This window comes from Scyliorhinus torazame, chromosome 3 (genome assembly GCF_047496885.1).
Source record: "Scyliorhinus torazame isolate Kashiwa2021f chromosome 3, sScyTor2.1, whole genome shotgun sequence".
NCBI classification, from domain to species: Eukaryota; Metazoa; Chordata; class Chondrichthyes; order Carcharhiniformes; family Scyliorhinidae; genus Scyliorhinus; species Scyliorhinus torazame.
Genome location: NC_092709.1, coordinates 75,203,732 through 75,217,032, shown reverse-complemented (window position 1 = coordinate 75,217,032; position 13,301 = coordinate 75,203,732). Strand labels below are relative to the sequence as shown.

Sequence of the window (13,301 nt, the reverse complement as noted above, 5' to 3'; positions counted from 1 at the left end):
CAGGCTGCTGCAGTGCTATGTGCTGTAAATAGGCATTAAACATGAAAGAAAGCAGACTTCAAGCCTTTACAGATCCACCACAGACCAGGCCCCCAACCCCCAGCTTCCTTGAATGATCTCCCCCTCTTGCACCCTGCCCCCCAACCACAGCATCTGACCAGCAATTACTTTGCTCTAATGCACCCTGACACTAAGTGTAGAGAGATACTCTGCTATTTCCTCCCTCTCGGATCCATGGCACCTCTTTCCCCATTTTTAAAGACCAGTCGTTATTGGCAATTGCTTGACGTCCTGCTGGTGGGCAGGAAGATTCAGTGAGTTTGGAACATCAGACTTTAATCTCACTAATGAGATTACAATGAATTCAGTTGCATGCAAATCAGGTTGTCTCCCTTTCTGGGTGAGATCCGGATCATGCCAGCGTGAAGGGCCCAGAAAGATTACAAACTGATTTGTGCCCAACGCAAATTCTGTTTTGGGCCTCACCACAGATTTTCCCAATTTAACATGAATTGGGTTGGATGTGACGTAGCCTGAAAATCGTGCCCTTTGTTGCTCTTCCATACATGTTGCCAGACCTGCTGAATATTTCCAGTATTTTCTGCTTTTATACTCTGTTAAAGATTAGGGGCTGGAATTGATAATCAATTCCAAACCAACCTACTTAATAAAGGCACCTTGTAAAATAATGTGCCATCAGTGGAAGCAAGCCTCACCTTTGAGAGCTGTCAGCGCGTCTGATTAGTTGGCAGATCTGGCAGACCCAGCAGTGCCAGAAGTCGGCAGTGAGCACTGCTGCGACTAGAAGGAGGCTCTGGGATGGAGAGGACATGTTCATTGCAGAGAGGTGAGTCTGGAGTTTTGGATGGGGAGGGATCGGAGAAACCAGGCATGGGCTGATGGTCTTGGGAGTGTTAGGTTTTGAAATACAAAGTGGGGTATACAATCTTGCATGGTTGGGGGGGTTGGTGGTGCTCGATGCGCACAGTGCACATTCATGAACGATGAGCTTCCCCCTCTCCCCTTTCCAGCCCTTTCAACAAGCCTTTCTCACTCTTGCCTACCTGCCACTGCCCAGGGTTAGAAACATAGAATTCCTACAGTGCAGGAGGAGGCCATTCGGCCTCTCGAGTTTGCACAAACCCTCTGAAAGAGTACCCCAGCTAGGCCCTCACACCATCCCCATAGCCTCACCTAACCCTGGACACTACGGGGCAATTTAGCATGGCCAATCAACCTAACCTGCACATCACTGGACGGTGGGAGGAAACCGGAGGAAACCCATGCAGATACTGGGAGAACGTGTAAACTCCACAGAGACAGTCATCCAAGGTGGGAATTGAATCTGGGTCACTGGCACTGTGAGGCAGCAGTGCAAACCACTGTGCCACCGTGCAGCCCTAATGTCTTATGTCAGTGGAGACAAGATTGATTCTTTAAATGGGCAATGATTGACTTACTTAAGGGCCTCAAAGGCCTAAGCATGAGCAGGCTAGTGGGTTCCTTACCCAATCTCCGTATTATGCGGACCAAGTCAAGGATGGGCTGGAAGGCAGTGGGCTAGGCACCCAATATATTTTACATATCTCTCCAGCCGAAAACACGCTGATCATCTGGTCCATCAAAATCACCTCATTCGGATATAATACAGCCACAAACACCATCAACCCATTTCCTTGTAACACAGTCTCCTGAGATATACAGAACCTGATGGAAAAATGCATGAGGCCAATTTAAGAACAGCTTTGGAAAATTCCTTCCTAAGCTATCAAGAGACCGTTGTAACTATTCCCATCAATGGTTGATCTTGCTGCATCAGGGTTGTGATGATATGCATAATGTAAGTTTGTACATAATTTTCTGCATGATCTCCGACCATTGGGTGGCATTGCAAATCCATCACCTCGCTATGTGATCTGGGAGTTGGGAGTTGGTCGTGCTGGGAGATAGACGTATTTGCAGTAGTTCCACGAGAGTTGTTTAGTGTAAGTTGTTTGTTAGTTAATTTATTCTAGTTTTCTTACCACGCAGTTTGTTCTATAATAAATTACTTTAAACTACGTGTTTTATAGATTATCATTCACTTCGGCCAGTCTACAGAACATAATAAGGGTAACCTGAGATAACTGCTCTGATGATTCATTCAAAGCATCGTTATTGTATTTATTTGTCAGACAATACATTTATTTGTGGAGTGGTCAATTAAAAATATTTATATAATAAAGAGCTCTGGAAATTAGCATTCTGCTCGTGTGTAGATATTTTAATGTTTATTCTGTCATTTAATTAGGTAAATTTGCTAAAATTGTTTTTGATGAAATCATTTTTATATTAGAATATTCTATGGTGTATTATTTTGAATTAGGTTTTCATCCTTTTGTTATGTACCATTTGTTTATATGCTATGTATTTTGTTCCTGACCAATGAAGTCCTGTATTGCCGGAGCCCCACATTCAAGAAGTGGTAATCAGGCTTCAACTGTCAGTTATGATGGGCAGTGCTTATCAAGAAAAGGTATTAATATGGGAGTCAATTAGTAAGGAGTTACCTCGGCTTTATTAGAGGTCAAATCTTCTTTGGGAGGGGAAACCAATCATAATGTGGTCCTAACTGGCAAACCAATCAGTTCAAATGATGAGATGTTCCTCTTTACAGTGTCACAAAGATGACTATACCCATTCCAATGGCAGATCCCAGACTATTCCAATGGCCGGCAATTTTACATGATTTTGAAGGAACCACTTACTCTGCTTGTTCTTTACACCACAGGGAGTACAACTTTATTGCACTGTCAACCCAAGTTTAAGAAGTGCGAAAAGAGGTTTGACATATTTCTAAAATGTGGTTTCTCCTGCCTATACCATCAATAAATTCCAAATTTAATGGCAAGAATTAGAGATGACTGCATGTGTAGAAGTAGTTCTGTTCAGATCTTTCTCCAGACCGTGATAGTTGAACGAGGAACCAGGCTACATGAACAATGAACTGCCTAGCTGTAAATTGATTCTACATCTACCAGGCCACTAGCTTTAATTTAAAGCAGATTTAGGGTGACTGCCATGGGACCATGAATTAACATGAGATTTATATGCATGATCTTGGAGTAACAATATTGTATGCATGCTTGTCCTCAATGCTAACCTGGTTGATCTTTTTTGTACAGAATGGCTTTACTCCACTGCATATTGCATGTAAGAAAAACCGTGTTAAAGTGATGGAGCTTCTTGTGAAATACGGTGCCTCAATCCAAGCCATAACAGAGGTAGAAGGAATGTTAATACCTAGTCACTGCCTCTTTAGCATCAATTTAAAACAAGTTGCAGTCCCTGCAGAGGAGTAAAATGCTATTGCTTTGTTTCACAGTCTGGCCTTACACCAATACATGTGGCTGCCTTCATGGGCCACTTGAATATTGTCCTCCTTTTGCTGCAGAATGGAGCGTCTCCAGATGTTTCTAACATTGTGAGTATGGTTAGCCTTAATCAATAGGAAGTGCATTACGAAAGAACTTGTTGGAATTCCTTCATAATGCAACACTTACAAATATATTTTTAATATTCCTTTGAAAACAAAGAGCATGTGTACCATTTGCTAAATAGGTTTGAAATACATTCCTTTGTGTGCACTCATTGACAAACAACTAGAGTGCGAAAGGACAGCAGTGGTTTATCCTCACAACGTGCAGGTTAACCATCTTACTTTCCATAAAGAACCCAACAATCTACCCACCACTGATTTGCCTTCCAGACAAACTAGCTCTGCTTATTTCTGCATATCAGGGTGTTTATATAGAAATATTACCATTTAGAGCAGTGCAGATATTATGGAAAGACTTTACCCGAAAGCTGTAATCTGTTTCACACCCCAAGCACACCACCATAGTTCCACCACAGGCTATAAAGATTGTAATAGATAAATAAAGGGCGGGATTTCTTGGCCCTGCCCGCCAGTGGGACCTTCCCGAAGGTCGTTTCCCCCCTCCCCCATGACGGAGAGGGGGCGAGGCATCCAAATTTCCGTAGATTTAGGCGTGACCGCAAGATCCTGCCGGTGACTAATGGGGAGTTACCTCCACTGCAGGAAACAAAACCCTGGGTAAGATCGTAAATTCCCGGCCAAAGTTGTATTACTGTGTTAGAAATGCACTATCGGCTGTATAATTGCTCTTTGTTAATGTGGAATGTGGTGTAATCTGAAGACTTTCGAAAACAAACAAATGATGTGTGATCAGACTAACCAGGACTAACTTACTAGAGCATCTTAATCAATGATGATCCAACAACAAATAATTCTGGCAGTGGGTTCTGATGGTTCCACTATATGGAAGGAAAAACACGATTGGCCCTGAACGCAACTTTCTACCAGTGAACCAGAAGAAGAAACTTGAAATAATGGATTACTACAAAGGGGAAAAGTCAGATATGAGGATAATAACACTTGGAGTAGAATGGATACAGTTTACTTGTTTCCACACTGGTTTTATTGCTTTGTTGATATTGAACATATATTGCATATATATGTTAATAAAAAAGCAAAATGAACACAGGAAGAAAAGGTGTTTATAGGAGAGGTGTAGGCATACCGTTGAAACTCCCACTAAATGAATGGAGCCTCCCTGAGATGTAGATAGCTTGTTTGCCACAGAAGAGCTGAGCATTTGAGTGAATTTGGTGAGTAGAGTGAAATGCTGACATACAAGGTGTAGTGATCTCTATGTGTGCATGTGCACAAGGGGTTAATGTGCAATCAGTAGCACCACATGATCACTAGAGGGCCGGACCAACAGTGGTATAAAAGGCAGCCACATTGGGTCTCTCTCTCTCCCTTGGGTGCACTGTGATCATAGCAACAGCAGACTAGTTTAGATGGCCAGTGGAGTTACGTATAGTTACCATAGTTAGATCTTGTTAACCTTATCACTAGTTTGATAAACAATTTGATTAACACTGTAAGAGTCACTCTGGTGAGATGCTGGAAAGATTTAACAATTGTCATAAATGCCAGAGAAACGGAGGGCCCATCACTGATTTTATTACAAATCTCAAGTTAATACCACAAGGCTGTGATTATGCTGATTTCAGAGACACTGTGATAATGAATCAATTAATTTCTGGACTGTCTGATAAAAATTTGAGGAAAGAACTATCACAAAATAAGCATCTAACTCTAGAAATCGCTATACAAAAATGCCTTGCTTATGAACAAAAGCAAAATCAATACTGTGAGTCTCTACAAACACAGAATCATTATCTAGAAAACAAAATCGGTTAAAAGGGCGCGAATACTCACCACGAGGCAGAGGCAGTATTGAAATTTAAGAAGATGAAAGTTCTGAGCGGCAGCCATCTTGAGAAAGGAGCCGCACATGTGCACTTCCCTAAAAGACGCAAACCGGCAAAACAGTGTTCTGCGCATGCGCAATCGAGTCCTGCACATGATGTCACGAGCATCATGATGTCAAAGGACCAGGACCATGCCCACTTAAAAGGGAAATGCACGAAAATGAACAAAAAGAAATTTAAAGCTGCAAAACCTAATTTTCTTACCTCAAAAGACAGAACAATGCCCAAACTTACACCAGCAGTTGAAAATAATTTTCACAACACCCTGGAACAAGCAGTCTGCACCACCCAAAGTGAAGAGCACAATGAAAAATCCGAAACCAAAGAAGATGCTTTGTTCATTGAACATGAAGAGAACGATAACAACTCCGAAACAAAAAGGGATGATTTGTCTATCGAACAATACACACAATACTGCTCAGACATGGCTGAGTTATTCGGATATGCTGATCACAGCATCAGCAACAAGGTTGAAAAACTCAACACTACTCTTCTCATGGTAGATGAATCCAATACCATGGTGTCATGGCAGATCGTCGATACATTAGATGACAGCAATACCCAAGAAGAAGACGACGCCACACAGAGAGCACAGAACGACTCCGTTGAGAGAGCACAGATCGACTCTACAGCGAGAACACTGCACGACTCCACAAAGAGAGCGATGACAGACTCCACAGAGAGAACGATGACAGACTCCACAGAGAGAGTGATGACAGACTCCACACAGGAAGCAATGAAGGACTCCACAGAGAGAGCGATGAAGGACTCCACAGAGCGAGCGATGAAGGACTCCACAGAGCGAGCGATGAAGGACTCCACAGAGCGAGCGATCAAGGACTCCACAGACAGAGCGATGAAAAACTCCACACAGAGAGCGACGCAAGCCTCCACAAAGAGAGCGGCGCAAGCCTCCACAGACAGCTTGGTGACAGACTCAAAAATGGAATCAAGCAAACACTCCATAGCGAACGCCATGCATGAACAAGACCATGAAGATCTATCAAGCTTATTTGAGCCACCAGAAGAAGACTATGAAAGTCTACCCAGCCCATTTAACCAACAAGAAGACACTGAATGTCTACCCACTGTATGTGAGACAAGTGATGAAGAAATCACAATTCTCATACAGGATGTGCAGGATCACAGTGAGACTAACATATCTCAGCTCGTCTGCAAAGAAGCTCTCAATAATCAGAGGACGGCTACTCATGAGTCCAGAGAGACCACCTCAAATGAAATCGTGAAGATTGTGACTCCAAAAGAGCAGCACTAAGAGTCCAGAGAGACCACGTCAATAGAAATCCTGAAGATTTTGACTCCAGAAGAGGAGCACCAAGAGTCCAGAGAGACCACGTCAATAGAGATCTTGAAGATTTTGACTCCAGAAGAGGAGCACCAAGAAACTAAAGCTGATTCAAATGAACCAGAAATGACTCCAGAAGAGGAGTACCAAGGAAGCATAGCAGAGGAATCAAATCCACCACAAATGACTGATGTCACCAACATCAATGCAACATCAGATCATTCTCACAATTCTCAAGAAGAAACACTCTATGTAACAGATACCACAAAGGACACTGACACCAATAATTGTGACAATGACTCACATCATCCAAGCGGAACACTCATGGTGCAACAAGAGCAACAACAACATGAAGCGCTGCAGAAACAAGAACAACGACAGCAACATCAAAAACTACAAGCACAACAACAAAAACTACAAGAAAAACAACAAGAACAACAGCAAAAACAACAAAAACAGAAACAACAAGCATGACGAAAACAACAACAAGAACGACAACAAGAATGACAACGAAAACGACCAAGACAGAAATTAAAACAATGAAACAATGACCTGTACAGCATGGTACAACTCTGCACATGAAGGACAATGCCACAGCACACTGCAAAACAATGGCAAGAGTACAAGCATGCCATGACACGGCAACAAATCTCACAAATTCACATTTGCTCCTCAACAAACAAGCAAACCAGCTTTCAAGAATGATGACATGCAGAATCAATACCACAAACACAAGAAAAAGTCCAGGTCAGACAACAAAGATGACATACAGAATCAATACTACAAACACAGGAAAAAGTCCATGTCAGCCAACAAAGATGTAACACAGAATCGCGACCACAAGCATTAAAAAAAAGCATAAATCAGACAACAAAGTGATTCGACCATTCAAATACCTCATTGATGGCTTCTTGGTTACTTAAACAGAGGAACACTGACGACGGTCACAAAGAAATAACAACATCACCACTTCAACAACAGAAGAAGAAAGCAACTCGACCGAACAAACTCATTAAGTTTCGACTCATAAATATTAATTTGCTTTATATAATCGTCAAGATAATCACAACTTGTACATAACATCATTTGTCTACCTATTTCACGGAAGCAAAAAGAAGCTTAAGAGACTAAAAGTATTAACATTTGACGGACTAACTCATTGATTTTATGTAATGCCTTTGCAAACTGCATCCATTATGTTTGTTCAATTTTCTTTACAACATACAGAAAATATGTAACACGAAAAAAAGGGGGATGTGGTGATCTCTATGTATGCAGGGTATAAAAGCCAGCCACATTGGGTCTCTGTCTCTCTCTCTTGGGTGCACTGTGATCAAAGCAACGGCAGACTAGTTTAGATGACCAGTGGAGTTACGTATAGTTACCATAGTTAGATCTTGTTAACTTTATCACTACTATCATAGTTAAAGTAAAGAACTCATGTAAATATTGTTGTAGTTACTCAATAAACCTTTTGTTACTACTGGATGAGTTCGAATCTTCCTCATCGAGATTCAGAATATCTCATCACTAACTAAGGATTGAGTAGCACATGTTACCTACCACACAGGTAACAAAACACAGGGCTCTATTCTCATTATGGTGTTCAGTCCCACAGAACATGGTAATTTATTGCTTTGGGGATTCTTTTTACAAAATCAAGCTCTCTTAAAAAAATCCAACTAATTGTATTATGTATAGAAAATCAAGGATGCTCTACTATGTTAAATCACTTGTGCTAACCTTAATGAATAAGCAAGATGTTAAGACATGTTGGAAGTATTTTCAGATAAAATTTCAATATTCCTCTGAAAGTCCATAAAGCCAGGATGTACATGGTGAAAAAGATGACTTTTAGCACTGTGAAACTCTGGCCAAAAATGTCTCCAGAATTGTTCCTACTTCATCGCGTATCTTCATTGGATGTGTAGCAGAATTCCTGTTTATGAGTGTTAATGGACATTCCTACACGCTTCAGGTTACATCAGTGGACGGGAACTGCTCTGAGGAAATTCCAGACCTATTAGTCTCTATCGCAATTGTAATTAGGACCAAAGCATTATTTTTTGTTTTAATTATGCTAAGTAAAGCTAAGCAAAGATTGTATAAAAGGATTAAGTGAATTTAAAGACCCCCAGCTGGAGTTCATTTGGAGACTCTGGCTGTGATGTTCAGAGTCCAACTCTTGAGCCCTTCACCCTGTTCCTCACTCTACAGTGCAGAGAATTTTGGTGAGAAATGGGGCTCAATCCCACCAATGTTTAGGAACTACAAGTATCCTGAGAACTCTAAAATGGCGTCAGTGATACGTGTTCATGCTTGTGGGGAAAATCACCATAATGATGCACGGGTCGCAGTTACTGAATGTCTGCCAGAAATATGCAGAGGTAATAGCTCCTGATATCAATCAGTGTGCGATACTGATTTTATGACAACGGGATCATTTTGGAGCTCAGTGCTCCAGCAAATACACACACTTAACCTTGCACAGTTGAATATTCATTCAGTAGCAAGGAGAACCCTCCACCACTGCCATTTAAGGGGATCATCAACTATTTATTGGTTACTTTATGATTAATTTCTACTGGCTGCTGCTATGACTCCCAACTATTTGGTGTTTTTAATAGTTTTAAGTTGCAAAAGTCTACATGGAGCATTGTGATAAGTGGTGAAGGACTTTTTGCTGACTTCAAAGCTTCTTCACAATGGAGACATGGGTGCATGAGCAGGTATTCCTCATGACTTGGGACCACACTGAAAAGTTGGTAGAAAGGAAGGAAGAAGAGGGGGTGAGGGACAATATCCACCCAGGATTTCCAGGGAGCAAATATCCCACCGAAACAATATGTGAATTGTTTGCACATGAGTAAAGATGACCTCACTGCCATCTTAGAGCAGAGCAAGAACAATATTGCCAGCGACGATGAAGGTGACCATGGCAGTTAATGTTTATGCACCTGGCTCCTTCCAGACTGGCAGTGGAGATATTTGCAACATGCAGTTTTCCAGGCACTGGTGTCTAAGGGAGGTTCTGAATCAATCAGAACTAACTGCATATCAATTTCTCAGTTATTGCAAGGGGAATAGAATTGAAAAGTAGAGCTGTTTTGCTACGGTTGTACAGGGCATTAGTGAGACCACATATAGAATATTATGTACAATTTTGGTCTCCTTTACGAAAGGACAATACTGCATCAGAAGCAGATCAGAGAAGGTTTACTCAACTGCTGACTGGGATGAGGGGATGGTAATTTTGGATAGGTTGGAACTATGTCCATTGGAGTTTAGAAGAGTGAGAGGTAATCTAACTGAAACATATGATCCTGAGTAAATTTGACATAGTGAACATGAAAGGATGTTTCTCCCTTGTGGAAGAAACTAGAATCAGGGGACACAGTTTACAAATAAGTGATCTCCCGTTTAAGACAGGTAAGGAGAATTCTTTCTATCAGAGTCGTGAGTCTGTGGAACTCTCTTCCCCAGACAATAATAGAGGAATGGTCATTGAATATCTTTAATGCAGGGGTGAATGGATTCACAACTAACAAGGGAATCAAAGGATATCAGGTATAGGCAGAAGAGTGGCATTGAGGTCATGATCTTATTGAATGGCAGAACAGACTTGAGGGACTGAATGGCCTACTCCTCTTAATTTGTATGTTCAAATGTTTTATGTGGTCTTGCCAGAGAGAAGCAGCAGAGTATGTGCGCAGCTCACTAGGATTGCAGGCTTTTCCCAGGTTGCCAGGTGCCATTGACTGGATGCACATCGCTTTGCCTGTCAACCCTTCTATCCCGGAACTGAAAGGGACTTAACTCTCTGAAAGTCCAGCTGGTGTGTGCGTGACCATATACAGAGAATCATGCAAGTCAATTATTGGTATTCCGCCAGCAATCATGATGTGGGAGTCCACCGCACCAGCTGCATTTACCGTGGCAAAGAAAAGGGTGGCTATTGGACTTCAAAAGGACAATAGTGACAACATGCTGATGACCTCATTGTGAAACTCATGCATTCGATTTCATAGAATTACAGATCACAGAATTTACAGTGCAGAAGGTCGGCATTCGGCCCATCGAGTCTGCACAGGCCCATGGAAAGATCACCCTATCTAAGCCCACACCTCCCACCCTACCCCCGCAACCCAGTAACCCCATCTAATCTTTTTGGACACTAAGGGCAATTTAGCACGGCCAATCCACCTAACCTGCACATCTTTGGACTGTGGGAAGAAACCGGAGCATCCAGAAAAAACCCACGCAGACACTGAGAGAATGTGCAGACTCCGCACAGACTGGGAATCGAACCTGGGACCCTGGAGTTGTGAAGCAACTGTGCCAGCATACGTTCGGTGGCTACCCCATCAAAGTTTGCATCTGAGTCCTTGTGTGGAACATCATCTTCAGTGACCTGACTTCTATGCTATCCTTGTTCCTGCCTGCTGCCCAAACTGCAGCTCACTTGTGCCCATTGTTTCAACGGGTGGAAATCCTACCTCGAATCTACTTTCGTACATATGTGCAGTGTCATTATCTGAGCTTGGATCTGCAAGTGTGAGAGCGATTTTCTTCAACCACGACTCCCAGCACGTGCTCTAAACAAAATGTACTTTTCCTCTCTGAGATGCAGGTCATCCTTAAGCATTGCAGACTGGCGTTAAGTGTGTGGCACCCACGCATGATATCAGTCCTCTGTTCTTGCACCAACCAATGAACAATACAGTTAGCACTGATTGGACACAGAGGTCATTCAAATGAGCGGGCAGCACAAAGTTATTGTGCTGCTTTGTTTGCTGCATGGGTATGGGTTTATCCTGCATTGCTATCCAATTTAGTCCCCTTAATCTGTGCTCACAAAGTTAAAGACACAGATCATCTGAATTGAAATTTCCTAGATTTCAGGGACATTCTGTTTGTTCGGTTGGATTCAAATAAAAATGTTGTTCTCAACCCTATTATTTGTGAAGTGATATGGAAAGTGAGATATCACATTATTCAAAGTGATTTTACAAAAAAATCGACTGCTATATTTTTCTGTCTGTGATGGTTTGTCCGACGTCACAATCGAAATGGAGTTCTCTGCCATATCTACAATGGCGATGTTTACATCTGGCCGGTTAATGAACTATTTTTCTTTCCTCAGCGTGGGGAAACTGCATTGCACATGGCTGCACGAGCTGGTCAAGTGGAAGTTGTGCGCTGCCTGCTACGTAATGGGGCCCTAGTGGACGCGAAAGCTAGGGTAGGTGTAAAAGAACAGTGCATGATTATGTTTATTGATACTGTCAGAACAGATGTTGATGCTGACCAATGATGTTGAAATTTTAGTGCAAAAATTTTCAGCTAATGTTTAACAACTCATATTTCCATATGCTAGAGCTACAATATCAGGTAAACTGGCTGGCATTTGTGACTTTCGCATCAAAATGATTTACTCTTAGCTCAAATACCTCCTCGTTCATGTTGCAGGAATCACAGGTGCTCAGTCCTGCCAGTTTTCATTGAGAAAGCTGGAACCTGACATAACAGTGGGGTGGGGGAAGATGTTGAACCATAAAAAACGCTATTCCTTCCATTTCTTCTTTTCCCTAAGAGTAGCATTGATTCATTATGACCAAATCCTGGCTTATAAACAGCAGGAACTGAAGATTGAAATAAAGATGATGGAAGCAGCAAAATCGGAATCTTCTTTCAACCATGTTTTTGATGCTACTTGGATAAGAAAAGTTATGATTCATGTGGCACACGTTTTGTGCAGTTTTTATTCATTAAAAATGTAAAGGAGCATTATAAAAAGTGAGGTTGCTGGAATAAGCCTTTGTTGTGCCAGATTTCACAACCCAATTGGAGAGCTTAGGTGAAGGAGAAACAAAATCCTTTAAACCGTTGTATGTCTGTTATTCATAATTTCCATGACTTGCATTCAGCAAAGGCAGGTGTTCAGTCTTGTACACTAATTTAGTTGCTGATGAATATACTGCTAAATAGCAGTTAAAGATTGCTGAATGGACGTTGAGGCTAAAGTAACCAATTCAAACAATGTGCAATTTCAACACACGACTCAATATGAAATAGGCACCAAAGAGGCACACTATGGCTGAAACAATGGATAACATGGAGATTGCATCTTTTAAACAAAAGACAGACTCAGTGTTATCTGACAATACTTGAAAATGAGGGTAATTAGCCACATTCATCTCCAAATTGTATGTTATTTTGTGAATGAATTTTAAGTTGTTTACAGAGGAGAAGTATTGATGTCAAATTGAACAATCTCCTGAAACCTGTATTTCTCCCAATAAAGTTTCCATTATTGACTTTCTTCACTTTGCCTTGGTTTACTCTTTGCCCTTTGCAGAGTGTTGACTGTGTGGTAGTCTGTGTAGAAGGATTACGGTACCTGGTAATGCTGGAACACCATTGGTACATATTGTATGTTTCCTATTGGTCAAGCTGTATGGTAGCCCCGCCCTGCAAGGCGGGGTATAAGAGCCCGTGCCGCCCCAGCAGCCTTCTTTCTGTACCTGAGCTGCTGGGGGAAACATCTAGCTTATTAAAGCCTTCAGTTGGACTACAACCTCACTTTAGTGGTCATTGATCGTGCATCAATTTAATAAGCTAGATTTCAAAGGATGGAGCTCGGAATCAAGCC

The 13,301-nt window shown here is 41.7% G+C and overlaps 1 protein-coding gene across 27 annotated transcripts in view; it reads left to right on the top strand.

The window, feature by feature from the left end:
• Positions 1-13,301, top strand: part of ank2b (ankyrin 2b, neuronal) — a 1,300,297-nt gene that overhangs the window by 1,009,131 nt on the left and 277,865 nt on the right. For 24 of the 27 annotated variants that reach the window (XM_072495860.1, XM_072495870.1, XM_072495850.1 and 21 more), the window contains 3 exons: positions 3,165-3,263; positions 3,365-3,463; positions 11,793-11,891. In XM_072495860.1, the coding sequence (XP_072351961.1) occupies positions 3,165-3,263; positions 3,365-3,463; positions 11,793-11,891 (297 nt within the window). The remainder of the gene's footprint in view (positions 1-3,164; positions 3,264-3,364; positions 3,464-11,792; positions 11,892-13,301) is intronic. The other 3 variants (XM_072495874.1, XM_072495872.1, XM_072495869.1) reach the window with 1 other exon arrangement.